Source organism: Schistocerca americana, chromosome 4 (assembly GCF_021461395.2).
Source record: "Schistocerca americana isolate TAMUIC-IGC-003095 chromosome 4, iqSchAmer2.1, whole genome shotgun sequence".
NCBI classification, from domain to species: domain Eukaryota; kingdom Metazoa; phylum Arthropoda; class Insecta; order Orthoptera; family Acrididae; genus Schistocerca; species Schistocerca americana.
The window spans coordinates 499,385,815-499,413,472 of NC_060122.1; the positions used below are offsets into that span (position 1 = coordinate 499,385,815).

General features: G+C 42.0%; 1 protein-coding gene across 1 annotated transcript in view; it reads left to right on the forward strand.

The window, feature by feature from the left end:
• The first annotated feature begins 4,592 nt into the window (after window positions 1-4,592).
• LOC124613581 (facilitated trehalose transporter Tret1-like) overlaps window positions 4,593-27,658 on the forward strand; it is a 99,221-nt gene continuing 76,155 nt past the window's right edge. The window contains exon 1 of the mRNA XM_047142296.1: window positions 4,593-4,623. Coding sequence (XP_046998252.1) covers window positions 4,593-4,623 — 31 coding nt within the window. The remainder of the gene's footprint in view (window positions 4,624-27,658) is intronic.

Here is a 27,658-nt window from a genome sequence, read left to right on the forward strand (position 1 = left end):
CAATCGACGTTGATGTAGCATTCTCAACAGCGACGTTTTTGAGATTTCCGATTCTCGCGCAATTTGTCTGCTACTGATGTGCGAATTAGCCGCGACAGCAGCTAAAACACTTACTTGGGCATCATGAATTGTTGCAGGTCGTGGTTGACGTGTCAGATGTGGATTAACACTTCCTGTTTCTTTAAATAACGTAACTATCTGGCGAACGGTCCGAACACTTGGATGATGTCGTTCAGCATACCGATCAGCATACATAGCACACACCCGATGTGCATTTTGATCACAATAGCCATAGATAAACACGATATCGACCTTTTCTGCAGTTGGTAAACGGTCCATTTTATCAGGGGTAATGTATCACGAAGCAAATACATCCGCACTGGCGGAATGTTTCGTGATACCACGCACTTATACGTTTGTGACTATTACAGCGCCAATTATCACAAAGCGAAAAAAGTGGTCCAACTAAAACATTCATATTTCCTTACCTACTACACGAATATGTAATAAAAAATGGGGGTTCTTATTTAAGAGCGAGGTGGCGCAGTCCATCCTGATTTAGGTTTTCCGTGATTTCCCTAAATCGCTGCAGGTAAATGCCGGGATGGTTCCTTTGAAAGGGCACGGCCGACATCCTTCCCCGTCCTTCCCTAATCCGATGAGACCGATAACCTCGCTGTCTGGTCTCCTTCCCCAAACAACCAACCAACGTTCCTATTTAAAAAAACAGAGTTGATATCCGTTTGACCTATGACAGCGCTATCTAGAGGGTCAACCATAGCGCCATCTGGTTTCCCCCTTCAAGCTAGACGAGTTTCGTTCTTTGTCGTTCTTCCGTTTGATGCTTATTTCGTGAGATATTTGGCACGGTCACTAGCAATGAACCACCCTATATGTATCTTCTGCTTAATACACAACAAGAACAAGCAGGTTTTTTTGAAAATGACCCTAGTATTGTGAGCAATCCAAACATACATACCGAAACAGAGGTACTAGAAAATGTTGTTCTGAAAATTATTATTGAGTGGTTCTTCACAAATCGTCTCGCTCAATTACAAAAGACGTAACATTTATTTTCCCACATCTAACATCACTACACCAATGATAAGTGTGACACATGGTGAGGGGACGATACGTAGAATCGAAACCTCAAAACATTTAGTTGGCCATACTATTGAAAAAATAAATTGGTGAAAACTTAATTTTAACTCCTAAAATGACTCCTGTGGCTCTGTTTGCACTTTTAACCATTGCAATTGTTGGGGGGTGGGGGTGGGGGTTAGGGGTGACTATTTAATAAGTTAACGTATTTGCAAGTTTTCCTTCAGTAATGCCTTATCAATAACGTGCTGGGTTAGCTCATCATTAAGAAAGGAAGTTTTCACTTCACATAAAAGTGATTTAAGGATAATATGTGGCGATTACACACTGTCGGCTTGTGGACCTGTTTCAGACGTTTGCCATTCTGAATTCTACTTCATGAAATCTTTACATCCCTCATAAAGTGTTTACAATAGCCACTACAGCTCAAATGGAACATGTATGTATATTACTGCAATGCTGGAAGAAATATTACGTTTATTATTTTACGTTAATACTGCCTTTAGCACAGAAAGATGTGCACAATGCAGCCTCCAGTATTCTGATTTCTTACTCTACCATTTGAATATCTGCAAGACAGTGACGTAAAATTTTAAAAGAGATTGATAAATTTTCTCCCTCACAGCTCCCTCTAATCCGCAGAGTAATCTCTATATATGTAAAATGTAAAAGACGGTGTGTAGAAATTACTAATAGTAGCCGTAAAACATAGGGAGCGAAAGACTATTTATAATTTGTACAGAAACCAGACGGCAGTTATAAGAGTCGAGGGACATGTAAGGAAAGCAATGGTTGAAGAGGGAGTGAGACAGGGTTGTAGCCCATCCCCAGTGTTATTCAATCTAACACTGAGCAAGCAGTGAAGGAAACCAACGATACTTTTGATGTAAGGATTGATGTTCAGGAAGAAGAGAAAAACTTTGAGATTTACCGATGACATTGTAATTCTGTCAGACACATCAAAGGACTCTGAAGAACAGTTGAATAGACAGTGCCTTGAAAGGAGGATATAAGATGAGCACCAGCAAAAGCAAAACAAGTATAGTGGAACGTAGTCGAATCATATTAAATTATGGTGAGGGAATTAGATTAGGAAACGAGGCACTTAAGGTAGGATCATGGGATCCCCATATTAGTATTAGCGGGAAATGTGAGGGTAAAAATAGTAGAGGGAGATCAATACTGTAAGCAGATTCAGAAGAATGTAGGTTGCTGTAGTTATTCAGAGATGAAGAGGCTAGCACATGATAGATATGCATGGAGAGCTGCATCAAACCAGTCTTTGAAGAGAAGGTCACAACAACAACAATTACATATTTCAGATTCAGGTCACTCAATTAAGCTGAAATATGTAGTCAGACTGAAACATGTAATTTATGAAAAACTGCTAATACTAAATATACAAAATTACCCACTCATAACCATAGACTACTAAAATAAATAAATTACCGGTAAATGCATTTACAGTACGACACAACTTCACAGAATTGACTGGGCAATCAGTTATGTTCAGGTAACTGAATCCTGTTTCCTCTGCCAGTATATGTTCCTCTTGAACTCGTGAACGGCTGTGAATCAGCAAACTGGCTATACTTCTTTATTCCATCAAATGTGACCAATTACCGAATTCATTTTTGTTAAGTTGTTACTCACTAGCAATGGACTTGCAGTCTTTTATGTATCTGAGTCTTCTGTGACTGTAAATGCACACTACTGGCCATTAGATTTGCTACACCAAGAGGAAATGCAGGTGATAAACGGATATTCATTGGACAAATGTATTATACTAGAACTGACATGTGATTACATTTTCACGCAATTTTGTTGCAAAGATCCTGAGAAATCTGTATCCATAACAACCACCTCAGGCCGTAATAACGGCCTTGATACGCCTGGGCATTGAGTCAAACAGAGCTTGGATGGCGTGTACAGGAACAGCTGTCCATGCAGCTTCAACACGATACCACAGCTCATCAAGAATAGTAACTGGCGTATCGTGACGAGCCAGTTGCTCGGCCACCATAGACCAGACGTTTTCAGTTAATGAGATATCAGAAGAATGTGCTGGCTAGGGCAGCAGGCGAACATTTTCTGTATCCAGAAAGGCCCGTATAGGACCTGCAACATGCGGTCGTGCATTATCCTGCTGAAATGTAGGGTTTCGCAGTGACCGAATGAAAGGTAGAACTCCGGGTCGTAACACATCCGAAATGTAACGTCCACTGTTCAAAGTGCCGTCAATGCGAACCAGAGGTGACTGAGATATGTAACAAATGGCACCCGATACCATCACGCCGGGTGATAAGCCAGTATGACGATGACGAATACACGGTTCCAATGTGCGTTCACCGCAATGTCGCCAAATACGGATGCGACCATCATGATGCTGTAACTGGCCGGCGTGGCCGAGCGGCTCTAGGCCCTACAGTTTGGAACCGTGCGACTGCTACGGCCGCAGGTTCGAATCCTGCCTCGGGCATGGTTGTGTGTGATGTCCTTATGTTATGTTCAAGTAGTTCTAAGTTCTATGGGACTGATGACCTCAGAAGTCAAGTCCCATAGTGCTCAGAGCCATTTGAACCATGATGCTGTAAACAGAACCTGGATTCTTCCGAAAAAAATGACGTTTTGCCATTCGTGCGCCCAGGTTCGTCGTTGAGTACACCATCGCAGGCGCTCCTGTCTGTGATGGAGCGTCAAGGGTAACCGCAGCCATGGTCTCCGAGCTGATAGTCCATGCTGCTGCAAACGTCGTCGAACTGTTCGTGCAGATGGTTGTAGACTTGCAAACGTTACCCATCTGTTGACTCAGGGATCGAGACGTGGCTGCACGATCCGTTACAGCTATGCGGATAAGATGCCTTGCATCTCGACTACTAGTGATACGAGGCCATTGGGATCCAGCACGGCGTTCCGTATTACCCTCCTGAACCCGCCGATTCCATATTCTGCTAACAGTCATTGGATCTCTTTCAACGCGAGTAGCAATGTCGCGATACGATAAACCGCAATCGCGATAGGCTACAATCAGATCTTTATCAAAGTCGCAAACGTGATGGTACGCATTCCTCCTCCTTACACGAAGCATCACAACAACGTTTCACCAGGCAACGCCGGTCAACTGCTGTTTGTGTATGAGAAATCGGTTGGAAACTTTGCTCATGTCAGCACGTTATAGGAGTCGCCACTTGCGCTCTGAAAAGCTAATCATTTACATATCACAGCATCTTCTTCCTGTTGGTTAAATTTCGCGTCTGTAGCACGTCATCTTCGTGGTGTAACAATTTTAATGGCCTGTAGGGTAATTTGTATTTAACTGGACAATGATTCTTGAGTACCATGTTGAGGAACACGCACATTTAATTGAAACCTTTCTGTACTTGTCTGAGGAAACAGGAGTGTATCTTGCAGATCTTCAGGCCATCAAAATTTCCTTTTCACAGAGTCTAGCACTCAGGAAAAATTTCTAGGGGCAGAAATTTTCTTCTAATATGTCAAGTTATCTCACGAGCCTCAAGCAAGGTAAGTACAGCGCTCGTTCCACGCGAGGTACAAACAAAAATGACAAAACATTTGTGGTGCAGGGTAAGACTTGTGATCCTCTCACAACAGGCAGATAAAAGTTTTGTGTTTCATTCTTATCGCGTTAGGTAAACAAAGCACTGCTTGCTAAGTGCACACAGGGTGAAGTCGGCGCAACAGCGTATCGGGTACGTGAATAGTCCGAGATGCTACGTCGCCGTCTACCTTTGCAGCTGCCCGCGGCGCTAGCAGGTAGGAACAGCAGAAGCATCTCCTACCAGCTGTGAACCGTGGCCAATGGTAGGCAGGCGATGCTTCATTGACAAAGTATTACTCCTTTATCTGCACACTAACAAATAGGAACAGATACTTTATTTAAACTGAACATACAATTTTGTAAGTTCCATGATTTGTACTTTGCCTCTGTTGTTTCTCTTACATAAAGACCACCACTGCCGACAGGTACATGCAATCATTCAGACTAACACGCAGAGCCAACAGCTGATGTTGCAATAAAAATTACTTCGGAAGCTACCATATGTGTACCGGTCAGACGTAAGAATTTAATCCAATATTTTGTAAGACATGTTATCGGAAGATCCATAAAGACATACAAAATGCATCACTATAAGACTTATTTTTTAGGTCATCAATCTTGAGACAGGTCTGATGCGGCACAAGACAAGCTCATTTCCTGTGCCAACCTTTTCATCTCAGAGTATCACTCTCAGCCTACGTCTTCGATTATTAGCTGGGTGTATCTCAATCTCTGTCTTCCTCTACAACTTTAACCCTCTACAGCACTCTCTAGTACCATGGAAATTATTCTCTGATGTCTTAACAGATGTCCTATCATATAGTCCCTCCTTTTTGCCTGTGTTTTCCGTATATTACTTTCTTCGTCTATTCTGCGGGGAACCTCTTTATTCGTCACCTTATCAGTGCACCTAACTTTCAACATTCTTCCGTAACACATCTCAAATGCTTATATACTCTTCTGTTACGGGTTTCCAACAGTCCATGTCTCACTGCCGTGTAATGCTGTGCTCCTTCTCAGGAATTTATACCTCAAAATAAGAACTACATTTGATATTGGTAGGCTTCTCTTGACCAGGAGTGCTCTTTTTGGCACTGCTAGTCTGTTTTTATGTCCTCCTTACCCGGCCCGTGATGGTTTTATTGCTACTCAGGTATCCGATTTTCTTAACTTCATCTACTTCGTGATCACCAATTATGTTGTTTAGTTTCTTGCTGTTCTCATTTCTGCTACTTTCATTACTTTCGCCTTTCTTCGATTGACTCTCAATACAGATTCTGTACTCATTAGACCATTCAGTTCAGCATGTCCTGTAATTCTTCTTGACTTTCGCTGATAATAGCCATGTTATCAGTGAATTTTACAGTTGACATCCTTTCACCTTGAATTTTAATTCCACCCTTGAACCCTTCTTTTATTTCCATCATTGCTTCTTGGGGGCATAGATTGGACAGCAGGAGTGAAAGTCTACATCCTTGTCTTACACATATCTTAATCCGTGCACTTCGTTCTTGGCCCTCCACTCTTATTGTTCGTTCTTGGTTCTTCTACATACAGTATATCACCCGTCTTTCATTACAGCTTGCCCCTATTTTTCTCTGGATTTCGAGAATCTTGCATATTTTTACAGTGTTGAACGCCTTTTTCCAGTTCGACAAATCCTATGAATGTGTCTTGATTTTTCTTCAACCACAATGCCAGAATTACCTTTACTAAAGCCATACTGATCTTCATCTAATAGATTCACAATTTTTTTCCATCTTTAATATACGTCCGCTGGCGTTCCTCGGCGCTGTCACTGAAGGTGAAATTCTCTGGGAGGGTTGGACGGCTTCATTCTCGTCTCCATACTCCTCCTTCAACAGTCAAACTTTCGACTCATCTGCTGGGATTCCCTGTTTGCTTAACAATACCAAATGCCAGTGTAAAGTTCCAATATGTAAGAACGTTTTTCCTCGCTTTTTCCGACGAAGTGAAGTCACTGGGTAAAATTCTTCAGCCTGCTATATCTTCATTGCAGAGGTCGATACCGCATGTAGAAGGGGAATATTTGCAGCAATATTATTGTCGTGTCGTCGAGAAGGCTTCCGTATAGTTATTTGTACTCCTCGCGCACCGTTGCCTATATGCGTTATCTCTCCCGAAATTGCTTTCATTCTTAAGTATCTCCAACGACGCAATATCCTTTTATAAGTGAAGTGGTAACTAATTTTCGTGAGTGTTCAGCGAACAGGAGACATCAGAATAGTCCTCAAGAAGATCTCAACAGCTGGACGAAACGTCGAATGTACTAATAGAAGGGAGAGTTCGAAGTGGAGAATAACGCCACCTGATCAGCTAGAAAATGTTATCTTCACAGTTAAAACCTACCACCTGTATTTAGGCTGCATTCTGTACTGTTAGCGGACTTCATCCCAGCTTAAATTTACTGCTGCCGTCTCGTCAGTGTATAAAAGACACGCAGTTAAAGTTTAATGTGTTGAAATGCATACCTCACAAGCCCTAACAGACCCACAAACCCTAAATGGTGGGTCTGGAGGATCTTCTACGTGGAGTAAAAGGCTATGTGTCAGAGAGCTATGAGCTAATTGGAGACACGTCACAGTCACGTCACCCCGTCTTTGTAACTGAAAGGAGGAACCCTGTGCCCGGACAGTTGTTTCCACAGACTGCAACCGATTACCTGGGGCTCCCGGCACTCCTGTTCTCTTTTGCTTAGAACCTTGTGGCCAACACCGGAGAAAGCGTTCACAGAGTCTCAACACGTTTTTCTGTAGTGTTTTCCTGAGGGGCTTCAATGAAAGCTACGACAGCTTCCTTATACTCCGGATTCCCGACGTGCCGTGGCGTAAAAATACTCCTTCTTTTTTCATTACTTAGTTGAAGAAGGAAGTTACGCGTCATTTTCTCTGCTAGGTACATCGGTGGAATGGTTCAGAGAACACAGAGGGAACAGAAGCAGATGAGAGAATGTTTTCCCTTATTGCACCTTCTCTGCTTCAAAGCCTTCAGGGTCGTACACATTTCTGTACTGTGGACTGTGAATTTGCCTGGGAGATGAATCCTAAAGACACGTTCAGGAAAAACGACTGAGCAACCATTCAGTCATTACTCCTCCACCGCTTGGACCCGAGAGTGCGTTGTTTGCGTAAAATATTGCTGAAACGATTTGAAAACAGGATTAGTAGTGCTCTTTTTCTTTTTTCTTAAAAAAAAATCTAATCTAAATTAGCTCTATGTACTTAAGAAGCCAATGAGGTAATTTCCTCGAACCTTGTCGTAAGACATTAATATTTGCTGCATCAGTTTTTAATGATAACTGTTTCAGCATTTCCAAAGGACCATGATTCTCATTGATGATTATTGGAAAGCTGCGCCACGAGTGGACGAGCAGCAGCACAGTTGCAAAGGTGATTGGGTAGGGGATACCTCTTACACGCTTGTTATGCCATGAGGCTTCACAGAAGCTGGTTCAAGCTGTATCTCCCTAAAAGGTCGTGCGACCACCTTGACTCCTTCACGGAATACTACTAGGATGAGTCAAATTGAAACCTTAAAGTTGTAATAACAAATCGAAGTTTCGCACCCTGATCCTGTAAGTTGGTAAGCGTGCTACAAACAGAGTGCAAAATGGCCTGTAAGTGGGAGCATAGTGCAGATGCACACATACCATCGCAGTATCAGTGTAAAGATGGCCGTCCCCCTTGCAATTTGCATTAGGGTTCTGTTATTCGGTTTTTGTGTAGTGAAGGTGTGAAACCTATTGAAATTCATCGACGAATGAAGGTACAGTGCGGTGATGCATGTTTATCACAGCAGCAAGTCTACGAATGGAATAGGAAGTTCGCAAATGGTGTGACTTCAGTGGAAGATGCTCATCGTCCAGGTCAGGCGCAACGAGTTGTGACTCCACAGAACATTGCAGCAGTTGAAGCCATAGTGAAGGAAAAACGCCGAGTGGCACTGAATGACATTGCAGCATGTTTACAGATTAGTCATGGGTCACCACACCACACTGTGCATGATGTGCTCCAGTTTCGCAAAGTGTCTGCAAGATGAGTGCCACGGCAGCTGACTCCTGAAATTAGAGAACGACGTGTTGATGCTTGTGAACAACTTCTTCGGCGCTTTGAACGAGAAGGTGATGGCTTCCTTGCAAGAATCGTTACTGGGGACGAAACCTGGGTTCACTTCCACCAACCGGAAACGAAGAGAGCGAGCAAGGAATGGCGCCATTCCTCATCACCAAAACCAAAGAAGTTTCGAACAGAACCATCAGTAGGGAAGGTTATGCTGGCTCTCTTTTGGGACGAAAAAGGCGTCATTTTGGAGCATTACATGCCTAGAGGGATCGCTGTCACCAGTGCATCATACACAGATCTCCTAAAAAATCATCTGCGGCCTGCAATCAAATCAAAGGGACGTGGATTGCTGTCAGCAGGTGTCCTTTTGCAACATGACAATGCAAGGCCCCACACTGCTCGTACAACAGTTGCAACAATCACAGACCTGCATTTTGAGTGTCTTCCTCATCCACCATACTCATCAGATCTTTCCCCCAGTGATTTCCATATGATTAGACCACTCAGAGACTCAAAGGGAGGAAAGAAGTTCCGTTCTGATGAAGAGGTACTCCACGCGGTGCATGAGTGTTTGCACGAACTACGAAAAGAATTTTTTTCTAAAGGAATTTATGCACTTTGTAAACGCTGTAGGACTTGTATTGAGCGTAGGGGAGATTATGTTGAAAAGTGATACAGCTTTGTACCACTTCTACACACTAAATTATATTTTAAAAATATTTAAGGTTTTCCTATGACTCACCTTCGTACATCGGAAATTTTCAGATAAGCTGACTGAGTAGATCCCTGCACTGACAGCGATAAGTGAACTAGTATCGAACAAAAACTAGGTAAAATCTGAGCACACATGTTTTGCTCACATACATGCTTTTAGATCCATCCTAATTTTGAGCCCAGAAAACTAACTGCATCCTTAAAAATGGACACCATTTGCCTTATTTAATGTCTGGATGTTTATAACACGTGAACAGTTCAAAAGAGTACTCACAAATATTTCTGCAGAAAATTTGAAAACGATGTATTCCATCCATTTCTAATAACTAGACAGTTCTCTGCAACTGCCACGTGATTAATTGGAAGGTACAACATGACCCGACAGCTGTAAAGTCGTCTACGAAAATAGAACGCTAATCGGGATTGTATGGTATTCTACTCATGACTACAAAAAGAAAAGGGTGTCACACTTATCCTGAAGGACAGAATTCTCATCTATATTAGATAGTCTTTACCGACTCCATCTGTACGATAACATTCGGTTAGGGAAGGCAAAACCAAAACAGGCACATTCGTAAAAATTTTCGAGGATGTCACGCCTCACAGGCTTTCTTAAGATCGAACAATTACATATTACCTGGTGCCTGAGAAAGAAGCATTTTATATAAGCGCTTCCAGCAGTGTCAGATTGTCAATGATAGATATCTTCTGAATATTCTCTTCAGTTGTAAGATCCAGATAAGGCAGTGGTTGATGATGAGTTGCAACATCTTTATCGCGCAGCTGGTGAGTGGATCACCATGATAATTACTCGAGGTTGTACTCTGTTTCCTGAGTATGAGGAAAATAATTATAATACTTTCTTTCCCCAATTGTTAGTTTTTTTCTGTCTCATATACGAAATTAAACAGATCGTGAATGATTATTTAACTTTTATATTGGCCTCCGTAACATGCTGTAATAAATGCTGTCGTGGGTTTGTGACTTAACAAATCTACACCTATACCCACAGGCCTACTCTTAAAATAACTGTGAAGTTCATGGCAGAAGCTATTATGGGGCTAAGTCCCGTTCCATTCACGTATGCAGCGCGGGAACTGTGATGGTTTAAAAACCTCTTTGTGTGCTGTAATTACTTTGATCTTGTCCGCGCGATCCCTACGAGAGCTATGCGTAGGGGGTTGTAGTGCAGTCTCTATTCTAGGTAATATTATTGCCTATTTCGTACAAAGAAATCCTCAGTATTCTCACAAATATTACGATCGATGTTTTTGGAACCTCCCCTATAATGATCGCTGGAAGTATCGTATATCTTGATCCTTTGGGAGAGAAATGCTCCGTCATTATCTGGAAATGTCTCTTTTATTTTTCTGGGATCTACTAACGTCCTTTGTAATAATAAAAAGACATCTTGTTCATTTGTTAAAACACGTACATACAAGGAAATGTGTTCAGGAATTCCGGTCACTATCTCTTCTTCATCTAGTTAGTAATATGGTATTTTGCCCTCGATATCCCAAAGTTTGTTTAGAAATCAGGAAATCTGTGGTACATTGAGGGCCGTTTTGATGGTGAAAATTATGGAGGGACACAGGGACTGGAATACATCCAACAAATACCGTGAAAGTGCTGGTCTGGGATGAAAAATTATTAGCAACAATTCGTAGCAGGTGGCATCAAACCGATCAGGAGGTTGACGACTAAATAAATAATACAGAAGGCTACACAGTTCCCTGCTGATAATGTGGAACGTCACCTCCGCAAAGCCACGTACTTGTGCCAGATTATTGAGCAGCGTATCTCTGTTCTACGTAATCAAGACTTTGGTATGGATGCTTCAGAAGATTGATGGGTAGTGATGATACGTGATCCACCCACTCTCGGACGCCATCTCTAAGCTAAATCGCAGCCAAGGCATTTTAAAATGCATAGCTTGCGCTGTTGATCATCCATCTTGGTGACATTCTTTCAAGAACTGCACTGTGTATCAGATGAGTTCGTATCGCTAAATAGCCACTCCCATGTAAAGCATTACCATCTGAGCAATACTTACGAAGGAGGGAGAACTTATAGAACAGTCGATGCGGAAAACGAAACAATACTGAAGTGTCTACTCTGACCCATTTTAGAAGATACAGATATTCTTCCAGCAAAAAGTTTTCAAGAACTCTAACTCAGGGGGAAGGTGATGAGAGTCTAATAGCACATGGGGTGTATTAAATTGCACCCAGAGGACAAAAAGGCGGAGAAACTGCATGGTAAGATTAGTGAGAGTCTCTTGCTCACTTGGTTCATGGGAAGGTAGAAGAGAAACATGTAATAACGCGTACACAGTAATAACAACGGCTTGTAGGTTGATATTGACAGAGAACAATGGAGCAGTGGTGCGCATCATCTCCGATGACTACCGGACCTCCTTGAGCTGTCTTCTCACTGAGATCGTCTTTTCTGTGAATAGTACTACTCTTCAACCCAAGGAGTGTCAAATGACTTAAAACACAAGTACAAAGTTAACTTCTATGCCAGCAGACATTTCCTCCACATTTACCGTGACACCTTTTACGTTCCCTTACAAATGTATGTGACTGTATTAAAATATTACAGTGTTCAGTCGAAGGTTTCTGTCACAGAGGACGTTGGTGACAGAACGGAGCTCTAGAAGTCGTTGCCCGGTTCCTTCAGACCAACCTGAGCGGCCACAGTGTTTGTGCTTACTTCTTGAAGGGATTCGACACACAAGATTAACGCGGCACATTCTGATGGATTTTTAATATTTCTGTTTATCATTGATGATATCACCACCTCATGTGCGAATGATGGTGATCTGGTCATTGTAAATTCTTCGTTTAACTCTTCTACAGGACGAGGCAGCCACGAAGGGTCACGCAAAATACATAAGGTACGAGTAAATTATATAGAGGGATGTTTTCCTCTAAGCTATAGTGGAGAGTGTGTTGAAATCTTGACTAGTGTAAGTAATTTTTAAGGGCTATAGCTGCCATATAATAGGAACGACATTGTTTATTTTTACGGAACTATATGTATTTTCCTGCGGTACTGAAATAGGCCTTCGAAGAGGACTACAACTGCGTAGCAAGGATGGAACTTAGTCAAACAGTAACAAAACCAGTAAACTCCCGATTCTTTAAAGAATCGAACTCTCGTGTATAAAAAAGCTGCAGACGTCTGATTACTTTACAAATGAGTTAATGTGTTAACTATTTGGTGTCAACCTTTGCGGTTGATGATGCAAAAGATCTGAAATTATGGTTCAAATGGTTCAAATGGCTCTGAGCACTATGGGACTCAACTTCTGAGGTCATTTGTCCCCTACAACTTAGAACTACTTAAACCTAACTAACCTAAGGACTTCACACACATCCATGCCCGAGGCAGGATTCGAACCTGCGACCGTAGCAGCCCCGCGGTTCCGGACTGCAGCGCCTAGAACCGCACGGCCACCGCGGCCGGCTTCTGAAATTATGTGTACCGTAAATCTGTATAGCTTGCGCCATGAGCAATACAATGTTTTCTTCCTTTTACCCAAAGATGTTTCGATGAAGTTTTTAAGAACTGCTACTCATAAGGAAAAATTAATTAATTAACTTGCTTGACCATTAACTTTGACACAGCAAAGACATGTACCGCGTTTAACCTCTCTTTTGATTTTTTTGCGTTGATGCATATATTTTAAATTTTTTTACCTGTCTAAGAGAAAAATCTGTGAAAGAAAATCGACTGTAAATGATTATGTTTTCTTCGTAGCTGCTGCTCTCTTGGCAGCTAAAGCACTACCGTCGTCGTAAGATTTTCTGGAAACACTTTCAGAATGAGAAGGTTGAACAGCAATGGCAGTATGATATCTTCTGACTAACAAAGGGAATGTCTTGAACACACTAGCTGCCGGCGAAACATTGCGCGTCGTTCGGACCGTGATAGTAGCAGATTCGCCCAGCATTGTTAATTCACGAAGAAACACTCAAATAGTTTTTATGAAGGTCTGGGGATTAAACGTCGAATAAAAGAGTTCGTAGACGATATTTACCTTCTTTTTCACAAGAGGATTTTTTTTATTCTTGACAATTGGAATTACAAGTTGACCTCTGCACTTCAAATTACGTATATATACAAACTTATATGACCTCAAAAAAAAAAAAAAAATCCAACCGGCATTCCTTATTTCAACAATTGCAAAAAACTTGTATGTTCATTTTTCACAGCAAAGAGCATTGTCGTCACAGCAAAGAGCGTTGTTGTCTCAATTACGGTAGCGTACCATCACTGATAGTCGCAGCCGGAATATTACAATCATATTACATTATGTAGGGACTAAGTTAGCCAATGTAAATGACAGCGCACCCCACAACCGCCCAGCCCCCGACCCGGCCTGGACGCTTATTAGCTCCTCATTTCCATCTTGTGCAACACTCCTTGTTCGATTTTAGGAAACCAAGCGATGCACACGATTGGTAACAGTCTCGGCAGCCGCTTGAATCTGCGCTCGTAACGGCCTGATTGGCCAACCTCAATACCAATTAACTCGGAAACGGCGCAACGCATTGAATTTTTTCTTAACAATTATTTCTCTGCACAACCTATCCTGCATCCTCCTTACAATATTTTCAAACTGTTTGCGACCACCTTGTGTATATCTTGGTACCGGTACTACATGCTATCGTTATTTTTGGTTTCGTATCGTACTTATTTTTCTTCCACATTTTGCCATTTCAGCCATACAGAACTTACTGTAGAAACTTATTTGTATCGAAAATTCGTGACTGGGAATGTTACGATGAATACCATTTTATTCCATCTGGAAGATTGTGTATGCAGTGTGTTTACTTTTTCTGATTTTCCATCCCTGTTTACCAGTTGCGAAGGTACACACCTTGTGCCAAATGCATTTGAAAACCTACCTGGGACAGGCCGAATCCAGGCACCCACACATTACGTTCGAAATTTCGATAAACCCGTTATTAACCAGTTGGCACTAAATGTTTGTCTCATCAGTATTTTTTTTACTCCCAAACACAGTATTCTCATTGCGAATTTTATGTGATGAATTCCTTTATCAATAAATGTCTGATAGTGGTGGCACCATACATGTACCTCTGTTGACTCTGCGGTTCGCACAGACCAGTAGAGACGGGAAATAGTTTTCACCTTAATCTCAGCTCAACCACATGTCACAGAAGGTGATTACCAACTGCTAGTGTGGTTCTAGATTCAGGGCACTGACGCTTGAGACAACGAATTGTGTTTGGGGCGTATGTTCCCTTTTTCAGCCGATCGATCCTATCTGTAACATACAGGCAACGACGGGTAGTCAGTATAAATGTCGCTACCTAGTTCATTTCATGTTTTTTACTACAGTCACGAATATGTCTTAGTCTTCATGACTCCCACATCTATAAGAATTTATTTAATTCCTTCATGAAATGACACCATTAGACTACTGGAATAGTACGGACGCTGTTTCAAAGTCCAAACAGAATATTCACCAAGTACCTCTGTTATTTAATGTTACTCAGCCTGACATTGTAAGCGCATGTTGTGTGTTTGAAAAGCAAGGACTACTCTCACAGGTAGTGATAAATAAGCTCTAATAATTCAATGATATTTAGAATAGTAATATCTCATACCCGAGGGAACAGATATACTTGAAAAATAGTAGTCACACATGAAACACAGAAATTCTGCGCAAATGGAAGACTGTGTCTGTATATCGAAATATCGTATGATACTATGGCAAGAATAAATATTTTCATTTCAATATGTGTGTTATATTTCCGCATGTAGCGTGCAACTGTGCAGTGTGGCAACCTCTCCTGTTGTGTAGACATGAACTCAGAATGTAAAATTAGTTAACCACCTGAAAGCTCATTTAATAAACCGTTATTTCCTGTCAGACCGACTATCGTAGTAGATCAGTTCCAGAATTCTACCTAGCATGCGTACAGCTTCTACTGATTATTGTTTATCATTCTCAATGCCTACACTGTAGTTGTGTGGTCATTTATCAAGGTGTTAGTGGACGACATATTTGAGTTTCGTAGTAAAACAAGGCTGTTGTTCACTAGCGTGGCACATAAGAATAAACTAAGTATGCTGGGTAATATTCTTCTAGTAATTAAACTCGCAACTTGTAGTTGCAGTGGTTATTATATTGACCTTTAAGGACAACTAACACAGTTTACGGTCTCATGGTGATCAGCCTATAAACAATTCTCCTTACAAACCAAGACGACCTTATCGAAAATGTTACACAGAATCATCAGTACCAAGAACAATCGTAGGCTTCACATTGAAGACTTTAAAATAGCACAGGAAGAAATGAAGATCTAAATGCTACAGTAACCAGCGTCCAAGCAATTACGAAGTCGCAACCTCTTCGCCCTATTGCACTGCGCGAAAAATAGCGTCAGAATACTACCATGCAATCAGAGGCGTCAAAGTCAACCAAACTCACCCGGAAAACTGTAGATAAGCACTCATTATAAGTTTGATTACTCTTACCAGGCATATTGTGAGTTGTGGCTCACCATAAAACAAAGCTGATCTCCAAAGTAGCTCTCCAACTTACTATTGGAACCAGACTAGTCGTATCGCTGCAAAGTACCGTAATGTAAGTGCGAATTCCTTCCAACCAATGAAACCACATGGCTTACAATTCTTCAATTTCCAAACGACTCGCCAAAAACGTATACTGACGCAAAGGCTTAGCAAAGAGTTTGAGAAAATGTTAGTGTCGATATCTATTGGAAATGATTAGTATAAAATCCCATAGATAGTAATAAAGTAAAAATTATAATTCACGAAAGGTAGAATATTCTGTATTATATATATATATATATATATATATATATATATATATATATATATATATATATATATATATATCCATGACTGCTGCTGGGATGGAATGTTTATGGCTCAATGAGCTGTTTGACTATTGGGCATTGTGGTAATTGTACAATGAAAAAGGTCCAGGAGGGCAAATGAAGTGTACTGGTTTTTCATCAGCTGTCAGTCTGTGGGAGAAGGTAGCCCACACTGCTTGCTTCATTTTCAACAACTTCTCAGTATTATTTCTAATGGCCATCCCATAATTCTGCTGCAGTTCATCAATCATTTTGTCTGTCAGTCTGCTTCTTATGGTTTTACCATCAGAAAGTTTCTTGTCTCCCAAACTTTGTTTCAAATTCCTCAATCTGGTGCCCATTCTCTTCTGGACATGACCTTTATAACACAACAATGCAAAGCCTTCTACACAAAAAATTACCTATTTTATTAGATCTTGAAGTAATGCACACAAAAATCTTAACATTTTCAACCGGTGTAGATTGTGTTTAGAAAATTAAATAAAATACTTCCCATTTGAGTTAATAATGATATATATATGCTGATTCGTACACAATATACACAATGAACGTAAGGGGAGTTAGAAAGGAAAAAAATATTTTTTCACGGTTTCGGATTTTTACCTCATTAAAAAATTTGCAATTTTCCGAATAAAATTATATAAAACCTATTTACAGAGACCTGGAAAATCCTAAATTACCGAAGAAATGTATGCATGGTCAGATTCAAAATCCCAATGAGTCGTTCAATAATTTTATAGGGACTCGCTGACCAAAAAATGTTTTGCTGGAATGAAGATACTGGAGTGGAGGGTCAGTGATGCTGTTATTGCTTTTAATGATAGCAAAATTGGTAGGGTAAAAGTGCTACAGCATATAGGAATTAAATGTGGAGCAAACTGCATCAGAGAACGTGAAAGGATGGACAAGGTATGCAGCACAGTTGGCCGGTAAGGAGTCCAGAAAGAAGAAAAGAAGAAAAAACAAGAAGATCAAGAGGGTGATATACAGTATGGTGCAGAGTGCTTCTGACTGACTAAAAATAAAAAAAAACTAAGCATTTATTAAGTGAGTTACGATGTGCATTCAAGTTCTAAGGCCTCCGATTTTTTTTCTAATTAACTACTCACGCAAAATCGCATAGTCTTTTGAAGCTTTAGAAGCCATTCCTGAAAATTTACATTTTCTGTTGCATTTTTCCCTAACCCTCAGAAACCACTTCGAGTAGAGATTCAGATTTTCAGGGAGTAATGACATACATATCTTGAGTCTACTGAACTAAAATAAGAACATACTATTATATGTAATTATAATTATTAAGGACAACGTACAAAAAAGTGCACAAAATTTTAACTATGTGATTAAAAAATTGTATTTCCGAAAGCAGTGGCTGAAATGCAATTATTGTTGTTCAGTAGACTCAGAGCACACATATTAATGTCCTGTAAAAGTTTCATGTCAATGGGTACAGTGGTTCCTGAAACAGAGGGAGGCCAAGTCACTAAATTTAACACTGTCGGGATAGGGCGTTCCAACTCCCGTTAAGCCAATAGCTGTTATCATGTAATTTATTTTCTATCACATTCATAAACTAAAGAACTAAATGCACAAGGAAGTTTTGAGTATTTGTGAATAATCATTTACATATTATACTAAATTACAAGAAGAAAGTTACTGATTAGTTTGACACTGACAGAAAGTGTGATGCTAGAGACGAAAGGAAAACAACTCTGAATGTATCTCCGCCCAACACCAAGAAACGTGTCATTCTTGAGGTCGACATCACTACCTGCGCCTCAGATCGACATTCCTTAGCCTCTCGGAGCAGCTGATAGAGTTGTGATTCTGAAGGTGATAGGGAGTACTCTTACTAATGGCATCAGTGACAGTTTTGTTTACGTATTAATCTACTGGACAATACACTGATGTGAATGGCAACTGAGTAAATACAAAAACAATAATCGCATGAAGCAGTGTGAGTAAAATAAAAAAAGACCCGAAAAATATTTACAATATGATGACAGAGGTCTGACCCTTGTTAATGATCATCACAGAAGATGCCGGAAATGGCCCTCGTTGACGTCGATGCAACGGTATGATCCATTTATCAAACTGTGAGTCACGTTTAGCCGCTCTGCCCGACAAATAGCAGCAACAGCATTTTGAACGTTTTGCTGTAGCATTTTGCAGAGACTGAAGATAATTTGAGTGCACCTGGCCAATTCATAGAGAAAGAGAGATCAGGCAATCGATGTGGCCAAGAGATTGCACTGACTCAGCCAAGATGTCGAGTGGTATGTGCTGTTGTTCAGTGTTGGTGAAAATATCGATATACTCGTTCATCATAGGTGATTCGGTCCACACATGGATTTAATAGTTTCTGAGCATTAACACTTTCTTGAGAGAATCATGTTACGATGCAGACACTAGATATTGCATAGCATACACCGATCCCGAGACTATGGAACGGTGCTTCAGAGCACGGATGGGTATTTTCTGCTGGGCAGTGGCGCACGAACTGGGAGCTTGGGAGCTAACCGACGCTCAAGCAGTGGCATCATTGGTATTCGGCATAGAGAGCCATGAGATCAGCTCACCGCTCTCTTAGCAGTTGTCGGTTTTTCATACTTATGAGCCACTACTTCTCATTCAAGTCGTTACTCAGTTGGCATAATGATCGTAAGTGAACCCCGTTCTAATCTTCCAACCAGGGAAATGTCCCTAGCAATACCGGGAACTGGAACCGAGTCCTTTGGAAGGAAATCAGCCATGCTGATTGCTCTACTGTGGAGTTGAACGTTGATTTACTTCATTCGTAACAGTAAATTTGTAAAGATACAGATGCACTTCCTTCCCCATGTTTCGACACAGTCATCATATTCCGTCAAACTTTCTTCCAGGCTACCCTTCACTCGAACAATGTTTGTCATGTTCGAAACCTTTTGGAATAGTAATGGTTTTTAGCCTCTCCAGACCCCGTTTCGCGCTCTTCTGGCAGTATGCTTTACACTGAAAACTTTTCTCGAGTTTCGCGAAAACACTTCCAGTCTTAAACTATAGTGCAAACAGCTCCATATTCGTTTTCTACGAATTTCGCTTCGCAAAACATTCTACAATGAATAAGTGCTGTTATATTTTGAGTGCCGTTTTTTGCTGCATCCAAATGGTTATGAATCACTCCTGCTTCTCAGCCTCATGCAGACCTACTGACACAGCGCAGTACTTAGGAAACAGCGTGCAGGAGATGCGCGATAAGTGCATCGATATTGAGGTTTCCAACATTTTATGTGATGAGTATTTCTCCTGTTCACAAGTGTCAGTTCTGCCTTATGCTTATAAATATTTTTCAGGCTAGTTTCATTTTGCTTTCCTTCCACGTTAGCGTATTTAACAAATGTTTCTTCTGTTACGACTTATTTCACGTTGTTCGACGTCTACCAGCGTGTGTCTAGCGTGTTTTTTGGCTAATTATTTGTACCTACATGCGTATCTAAGTAAATATATACGTCTACGTAAAAGTTCTGCATCGCTGAAAACCATCCTCACCCGTCAACTTCTGAAATCTATTCGCGTTACTGATACTTTTACATTTGTATTTATCTGCTGAACCATGGAAAATATCATATGTAAATTGACGGTTGGGGGCGGTGAGGAGGGAGTGTGGGTGGGGGGTGGGGGGCATAAACGAAAGGAAAAGGGATAAATGATGTCAGCTGCATTGGGACATTATGCGGAATCTGCGGAATCGAATGAAAATGTCTCTTGGAATAGGAATCGAACCTCGGATCTCCTGCTTACTAGGCAGGTTCGTTAACCTCCGCACCATCCGAGACACAGTGAGATCGTAAATGCACAGACTTCCTCGGCACGCCTCACTGCCTAACCACATTCCCACCAAGCTCCACCTATTTGCAGTCCCTGTACATTTTCTCGAAGCTCGCTGCTCTGAGATTGCTGTAGAAGGTCGGACGTACATCTGCTTCCGCACTGAAGAAGGTGGACCCATTGTCCATCGACGCGAATCAAGTATATGAATTCCCTGTGTCTGTTCGTCGCCGCTGATTCCGCGTAATACCGTTTCCTTTCCTTTCTCCCCCTCCCCCCCGCACCCATCTTCAATTTACATATAGTGTACGACAGCCGCAGATTGCACGAGGCGTCTGTTCTTTTGGAAAATTCCGAAAGAACATAAACCACGCATCCAAACAACTGATTCGCCTCGATGGACAATGGATCCATCCTCTTCAGTACAGCAGCAAACGTACATCCGACCTGCTGTGGGAACCTCAGAGGAGCGGTCTTGGAGGAAACTGACAGGGACTGCAGAGAGTTAGCGCTTGGTGGGAGTGTGGTTAGGCCGTAAGGCGTGCCGAGATTGTCCACGCCTTTGCGGTTACACTGTGTCCCTGATGGTGCGGTGGTTAAAGCACCTGCCCAGTAAGCAGGAACCGTAGGTTCGAATCCCGGGCTGGCACGCATTTTCACTCGCGTTCATATAAGTGTGTTTGTCAACTAGGATCGAAAACAATAATGACGTATTTCATTAGCCTATTTAGAAATAGGATTTCAGATGTTTACTAGTTATTTTGTAACATTTGTCATATGCTGGTGAGCGTCTGGCGTAGCGGAGGGCTCATTGTAAAGGGGTCATCAAAACGTTTCCGTTGGAAGGTCACACTAACCGTTTGCCTATTTATTGGTGCTCATACAGGGTGATAAAGAACAGTCTGACAAACTTGTAAGGGTGTTTCAGGGTATGCTCTGTTGAGAAATAATTGTTAAGAAAAAGTTTCGATGGCTTGCGCGGTTTCCGAGCTATTTAGCACTAACGTTACGCAGAGGCCGTGGAGGGCGAAAGTTCAAGCCGCCCACCAGACATGGTGTCTCCAAAGGTGTCATTCGCGTGGTTTTCTACAACCGAATAAGAAAGCCATACAAAAATTGGTCGGGGATCGGTAGTAAGTACCGAATCTGAGCCAAGAGCAGAGCAGTCTCGTGCACTATCGTCTACGATATGAGAACAAATGACGCTGATTTTATCGGGCGGCCACTTGAACGTTCGTGCGCAACGGCCTGATTGACTAACGTCAATGTTGATTAACTCTGAAACGGCGGTTCTTGTCGAATTTTTTCTTAACAATTATTTCTCAGCACGACATACCCTGCAAAATCCTTACAAGCTTTTCATAATGTTTCTGACTACCGTTTACACCCGCATCGAAGTCTCGTTGGGTTGCATACGAGTATACGCTGCATTAATGCCTCAAACGGAAAGCTTTTGATCGTCCATTACAAATGTACATCTACATCTGCACTCCACAAGCCACATTATCATGTATGGTAGAGTGTATTTCTGAAATCTCACTCACAAATTTTCTTCCTAGCCAGTTCAATTCGCAAGTCGTCCGTCGACAGAACGGCTGTCGGTATGCCTCCGCGTCGCCCGTCGACGTAACGGCTGTCGGTATGCCTGCGCGTAAGGTCTAAACTCTCTGACTGTGTCGTCGTGGTCACTTTACAAGGAGTACGGGAAAGAAAGTAATATGTTTGCCATCTCTCACGGGAACGCACACTCTTGGAGCTACAACTGTAAACATCCCCATGATGTACAACGCCTCTTTTGTAGCATTTACCACTGAAGTTTGTTGTGCATCGACTCTTCTGCATCTATTATATTAACACAACCTAGTAAGGACTCAATACACACAGGAAATACTGAAGAATAGATTGAAAGAGCGTTTAGAAAGCCACTTGTTTCATCAATTAATTACATTTCCTTAAGATTCTTCCAGTCACTCTTAGCCTCGTATCTTCTTTTCCAACATATACTTTTAAGTTGTCATTCCACTTCAGATCTCTTCGGATGATTACTTCCAGGTATTTTACATTGTTGCTGTTTCCACTGATTCATCGCCCACAGTATAATCTAACAGTGATAGATCTCTTCGCCTTTTTAGACGAAACGCGTCACGATCAGTCCTAAACCTACTGTCGACCCTCTGCAGGTGTTGCTTCGTTTTGCTGCCGTCTTCTCTCGTCGCAAACTTCATACTGATAACAGTATCGTCATTTTATATATCACGGAGCTTTCGACGTTATCCTCTAGATAATTTGCATTTTCATGAACAGTGACGACGTTCTAAAGCTCCTTTGACGTTTTCTCGAAATTACTTGTACACCTGTCAATTGAATTTTCCAAAGAATGATGTTATGAGCTCCAGCTGATTTGAAGTCGAGAATCCTATCTGATTTGAAGTTGTGGATTCAATCACAAATCTCGCCCGATGCACGCTAAGTTTGTGTTTTGTGCATTAGACGATATCGCTCAGTAGGACTTCAGATATTAATTTAGGAGCCGCTGTCTGTGTGAAACTTAGTGTCACAGGATCTTTGTTTGAGAAATATATATCTTCTCTCTCCCAATTCGCCATACTGTGTGAGCATAAAATGTGATCCATAATTCTAAAACAGACTGACGATATCTACATAGGCCTTATCTATGTCAATCTGTCTAACGATCCTTTTTGAAACGATAATGGGCTCCCTATTCTTGAATTACTTGGTATCTGTCGGTGCTCCAGGGACATATAATAAACTGCTGCTAGAAGCGAAGTAAGATCTTTATCTTATTTTGCGCACACCAGTAGACATATCAAATCCAGAAGCCTTGGAGATGTTGAGTAATCTTAATTGATTATCCATTCCGCGATCACTTAACTCAATGTCTGCCATTTAAGCGTTCTCGTGACGATTGAATGGAGGAACCGTTTTATGACATTTTACTTTTATTTCAATCTTCTATTTATTTCGATTACTGTGTATTTCCTGATCAGCTGAATTACTGGCTTGTAGTTTATGAGAAACGGAATAACTGGTGTTGTTCTGTTTACTGACTACATAAAAGACCAGATTTTTAAGATTTTTGGTCAAACCGCTTGGAAAAATTTTACTTTCTCCGTATGCTGGTTTTGACTTTGCTCACCCTTTGTTTGTCAACCAGATTTTTACTTCGTTTGCACCTGTGACGAAGCTCTCTTTGCTTCCATAGCACATGTCTATTTATCCGTGGGGAATCTTTCCCATCCTTCACAACCTTCGTAGGTTCATTATCCATGTCAGTGAAATATGAGACAGTATTCTTGAATTTTGTTTATTTCAAAAATGGTTCAAATGGCTCTAAGCACTATGGGACTTAACATCTGAGGTCATCAGTCCCCTAGAACTTAGAACTACTTCACCCTAACTAACCTAAAGACATCACACACATCCATGCCCGAGGCAGGATTCGAACCAGCGACCGTAGTATAAGCGAGGTTCCGGACTGAAGCGCCTAGAACCGCACGGCCACCGCGGCTGGCTTATTTATTTGTGTTTCACATTGTCGCCTCCTTAACTGTTTATTTTAGTTGACTGCTCTGATACTCTATAATTTACTGCCTGTCAGGTTTCCTAAGGAAGTATATTTTCCTGTCTTTGTTGACATTTCTTGTAAAACATGTAGTTACTAGCGATGTAATGGTCTAACGTCTCTGGTTCTCCCGTCTACGTTATGCCACAGGTGCTCTCATCGGTATCCACTAAGCTAAGGAGAAGTTACATTGCTACATTCCAGAATAACAACTACAGACTGATCCGAGATGACAACTATTAGTGATTTCCTCTGTCACATGATAATTATCAGCGAGGCATTGTCGCTCAACTGCTGTAGTAGCCACGGAGGCTGTCGTAGAGTCTATCATGTCCCGAAATCTCTCTGTTTACACGATTATCGCAGGGCATCATGAACTGGCGCCAGCACCTGTGATATCTATCAATACTGCTACAAACATTATCGGCGGAATTTTATCTACTTCATGCATCGCTTGGTCGCCAGTGTTATCATTTTATTTGCCTCGAGTGATATAAAACTTTGACAGATAAGCCCATAAAGCCGTCAGCGCAACTGAAGGTGGTTGATCAGATGTTCATGCGATTCAGTCAGCATATAGATTAGCCAAATTGATTCACATACCTTAACATCCACGTGACATTAGCCTAGAGACTTTCTGGCAATCTGGAATCCTTACAAGTCTCAGAGCGTAGTTTAATACTTCACTTCGGTATGGCAGATGTCACAGTACAACAAACTGAGTAGACAGGGTGTAGCGTAGGATTTGCGGTGGGGTAAAGGGATGGCCAGTGAGGCTTTGGCTTACTTTGACAAATAATATTAAATATCTGTGACTACAGTAAACAACAGCTGCATAACGAACTGGCCTATTTATAGTTCCTGAAGCAATGGACATTAGAATAAAAACAATGAATGAATTATAATTTCTTCAGAAAAATAATAAAGTAATCTGAAATTAACATCACCCCAGTAACACTAAAATTGCGGGCAACAACAAGAATACGAACTTTTGGCAAAATTCTGTCTACTGACCTGAAGAAACAATAAGCACAAAATGAAAAGTAGCCATCAGTCTGAAGCCATTTAATACGAACAATAAAATTTACAACAAAACACTACTGCCGATGACTAGAATACTAGCGATGGAAAATAAGCAATTACGGTTCTCTGTACACATGTATATAAATCTCAGCTACTACTCATAGCTTAGTTATTCCACACGGGATTTACAGAGCTCCTGTTTCGAGAAAACAAATGTACGGCCAGCGGACAGACAAAGAAATTAAACGACAACACACAACATTGTCCACATGGTCGTTCTGTGTGGAACACGACTGGCAAAACCGTTACACTCAGTAAACATGTTTGCACCCTTCAATGTGTACTGTACACAGCTCTGAATCAAATAACTCAACCAAATTCCAATTTCGGTCACCAACGCACACTGTTAAAGCTTGTAATACAGAAGCCCCTCTCCATGTATCTTCTCGATTCGCCCTTCTGTTGTCTGAGAAAGACCCCAATCTTCCCCTTGGCCTGATGTGTCTACACTCTGCGGCGGTTCCCCTCGGCGACAATTAGTGAATTCAAAGCCCAGTTCACCACCATCACCTCTACAGTGGAGTTTGTACCTTTCTCCTCGGCTGACCACCACCTGAGTCTCGTTCCATCCCTGTAGCTCCCACTGCGGCCACCGCGACGCCTCCGGCCCGCTTTGCCGTTTCAGACGAGTCGGGCCAAGGGCCCAATTCAGGCCCGGCGCTACCCCTCGACTTGTCAGTCAATTGCCCCACGGCTAACGGGGGAGGCTTTCCTTGACGTCACGGCACCTCCTGCCTGTCTATCGCCACACTGAAGCTCAACTCATTATCTCGGCCTCGGCCTCCGACACTCAGCAGTCATGCCCTGGGGTGGCAGATGGCGACGCGCCGCAGGCTTCCCGATCGCTCCCTGCGGTCACAGCAATGGCTTCCGAGAAACGTTTCCTCGTTGGGAGCGGAGCAGGTCGCTGACCTCCACTATTTCGCGGCGACCCACGTCACCTCGGCACGGCGATAGCTGCAGCACAAACGCCGCAGAGGCTGTGCCCTGACCAAAGACATGAGTCATTGCGATGGCCTAGGCCACCGATTTTAAATTCAAAGCACACAAGGAATTTCCTTTTCCCTTTTCTTAGCTTGGATTCTTGCGCATACTGGTAGACAACTGAAATTGCAGAGAAATTCAGTTTTAATTACACCATAGCAAAAACTAAACTCCGACCGAACAGGTCTGAGAAGACCCAACGGTACTGGTCTACCTCCGTGGCATCCTCAGCCTATAGGCGTCACTGGGTGCTGGTATGCCATTGTCAGTCTTTCAGTCTTTGTGACCCGAGTCTCTACTTTTTAGTCAAGTAGTTCTTCAATTTGCCTCACAAGGGCTGAGTGAGCCCCACTTGCCAACAGCGCTCAGCAGACCGGACGGTTACCCCTCCACCGCTTAACTTCTGATGGGAACCGGTGTTACAACTATGGCAAGCCCGTTGCCTCAATTGCACCAGAATGTATGTAAAATATGAAATAAAACAGGACGTCTCTTTCAGAGAGGAATCTATTCACCACAGGTTTTCAGTTGCTTTGGATATAAATAAGAACTGCGATTGCTCGAAGGGAATTGATTTGTAGGCACCGAAGGGATCAGTTTGTGTCAGGTCGTCGTTTGCGGCCAAACTCACAAAAGGAGCCATTACCGAAACAAAGACCAAGCGTGAAACGTACTACGTCATAAAGTGTTACCAATCTGTCTGGATTAACAGGCAGAGAGCAACAACGAAAAGAGCAGATTTTCGTAGTCTGGCAGAATGGCACGTAATGGAGAACTTCACAGGACAGTGGATGGGATATCGATGACGTGAGCCCTATGCATGTTTTGCTCCGCCAGTCATGTGGTTTCTCAAATGGCTCTGCGCACTATGCGACTTAACTTCTGAGGTCATCAGTCGCCTAGAACTTAGAACTAATTAAACCGAACTAACTTAAGGACATCACACACATCCATGCCCGAGGCAGGATTCGAACCTGCGACCGTAGCGCATGTGGTTTATCTTTCTCACGACTGGAAAGCGCAAGCACCTGAGCCTAATACATGTTTCGCTGTTTATTTCCATTCATTTAATCATCATCTAGCCGCAGAATGGACAATACCATTGGGGTTCTCAGACAGAAGAACTACTGGTGCACACAGATATTGTTTTGGTTGTGGTCTTCCGTCCAAAGATTGGTTTGATGCACTCTCCTTGCCAATATATCCAACTGAACCTGCTCACTATATTGAAACCTTTCTCTCGCTCTTCAATTCTCCCTCCCCTCCTCCCCCGCCCCCCCCCCCCCACGTTTTCTGCCATTACCAAATTAACAATTCCTTGATGACTCACAGTGTGTCCTACAAACTGATCCCTTCCTTTAGTCAAGTTTTGCTACATGTTTCTTCTTTTCCCAATCCAATTCAGCAACTCCTCACTTGTTATTCAATCCGTTGTTGTTGTTGTGCTCTTCAGTCAGAAGACTGGTTTGATGCAGCTCTCCACGCTACTCTGTCTTGTGCACGCCTCTTTCTTTCCGATCTACCAACCTAGTGTTCAGCTTCCTGCTGTAGCACCACGTTTCGATAGTTTCTGTTCTCTTCTTGTCTCAATTTTCGATCGCCCGCTTTTCACTTCTGTAGAAGCCCGCCCTACTTACACAAGGTGGAGAAAAATTGTGTCACGAAATTTTAAACCTGGATAGCTAATACCAATAGCAACCAAAATTACTAATGTTGTGCAGGTCGACACGCACAATTTTTAAACTACGAAAACTTGGCACCACGCTCCGATTGCACTCCGACTGCGGTTCACACATAAAGAAAGGGACGTTTGAATGTGTGAACCTACAACCATAGCGCTACCCGTCAACCGACCAACGGCAACAGG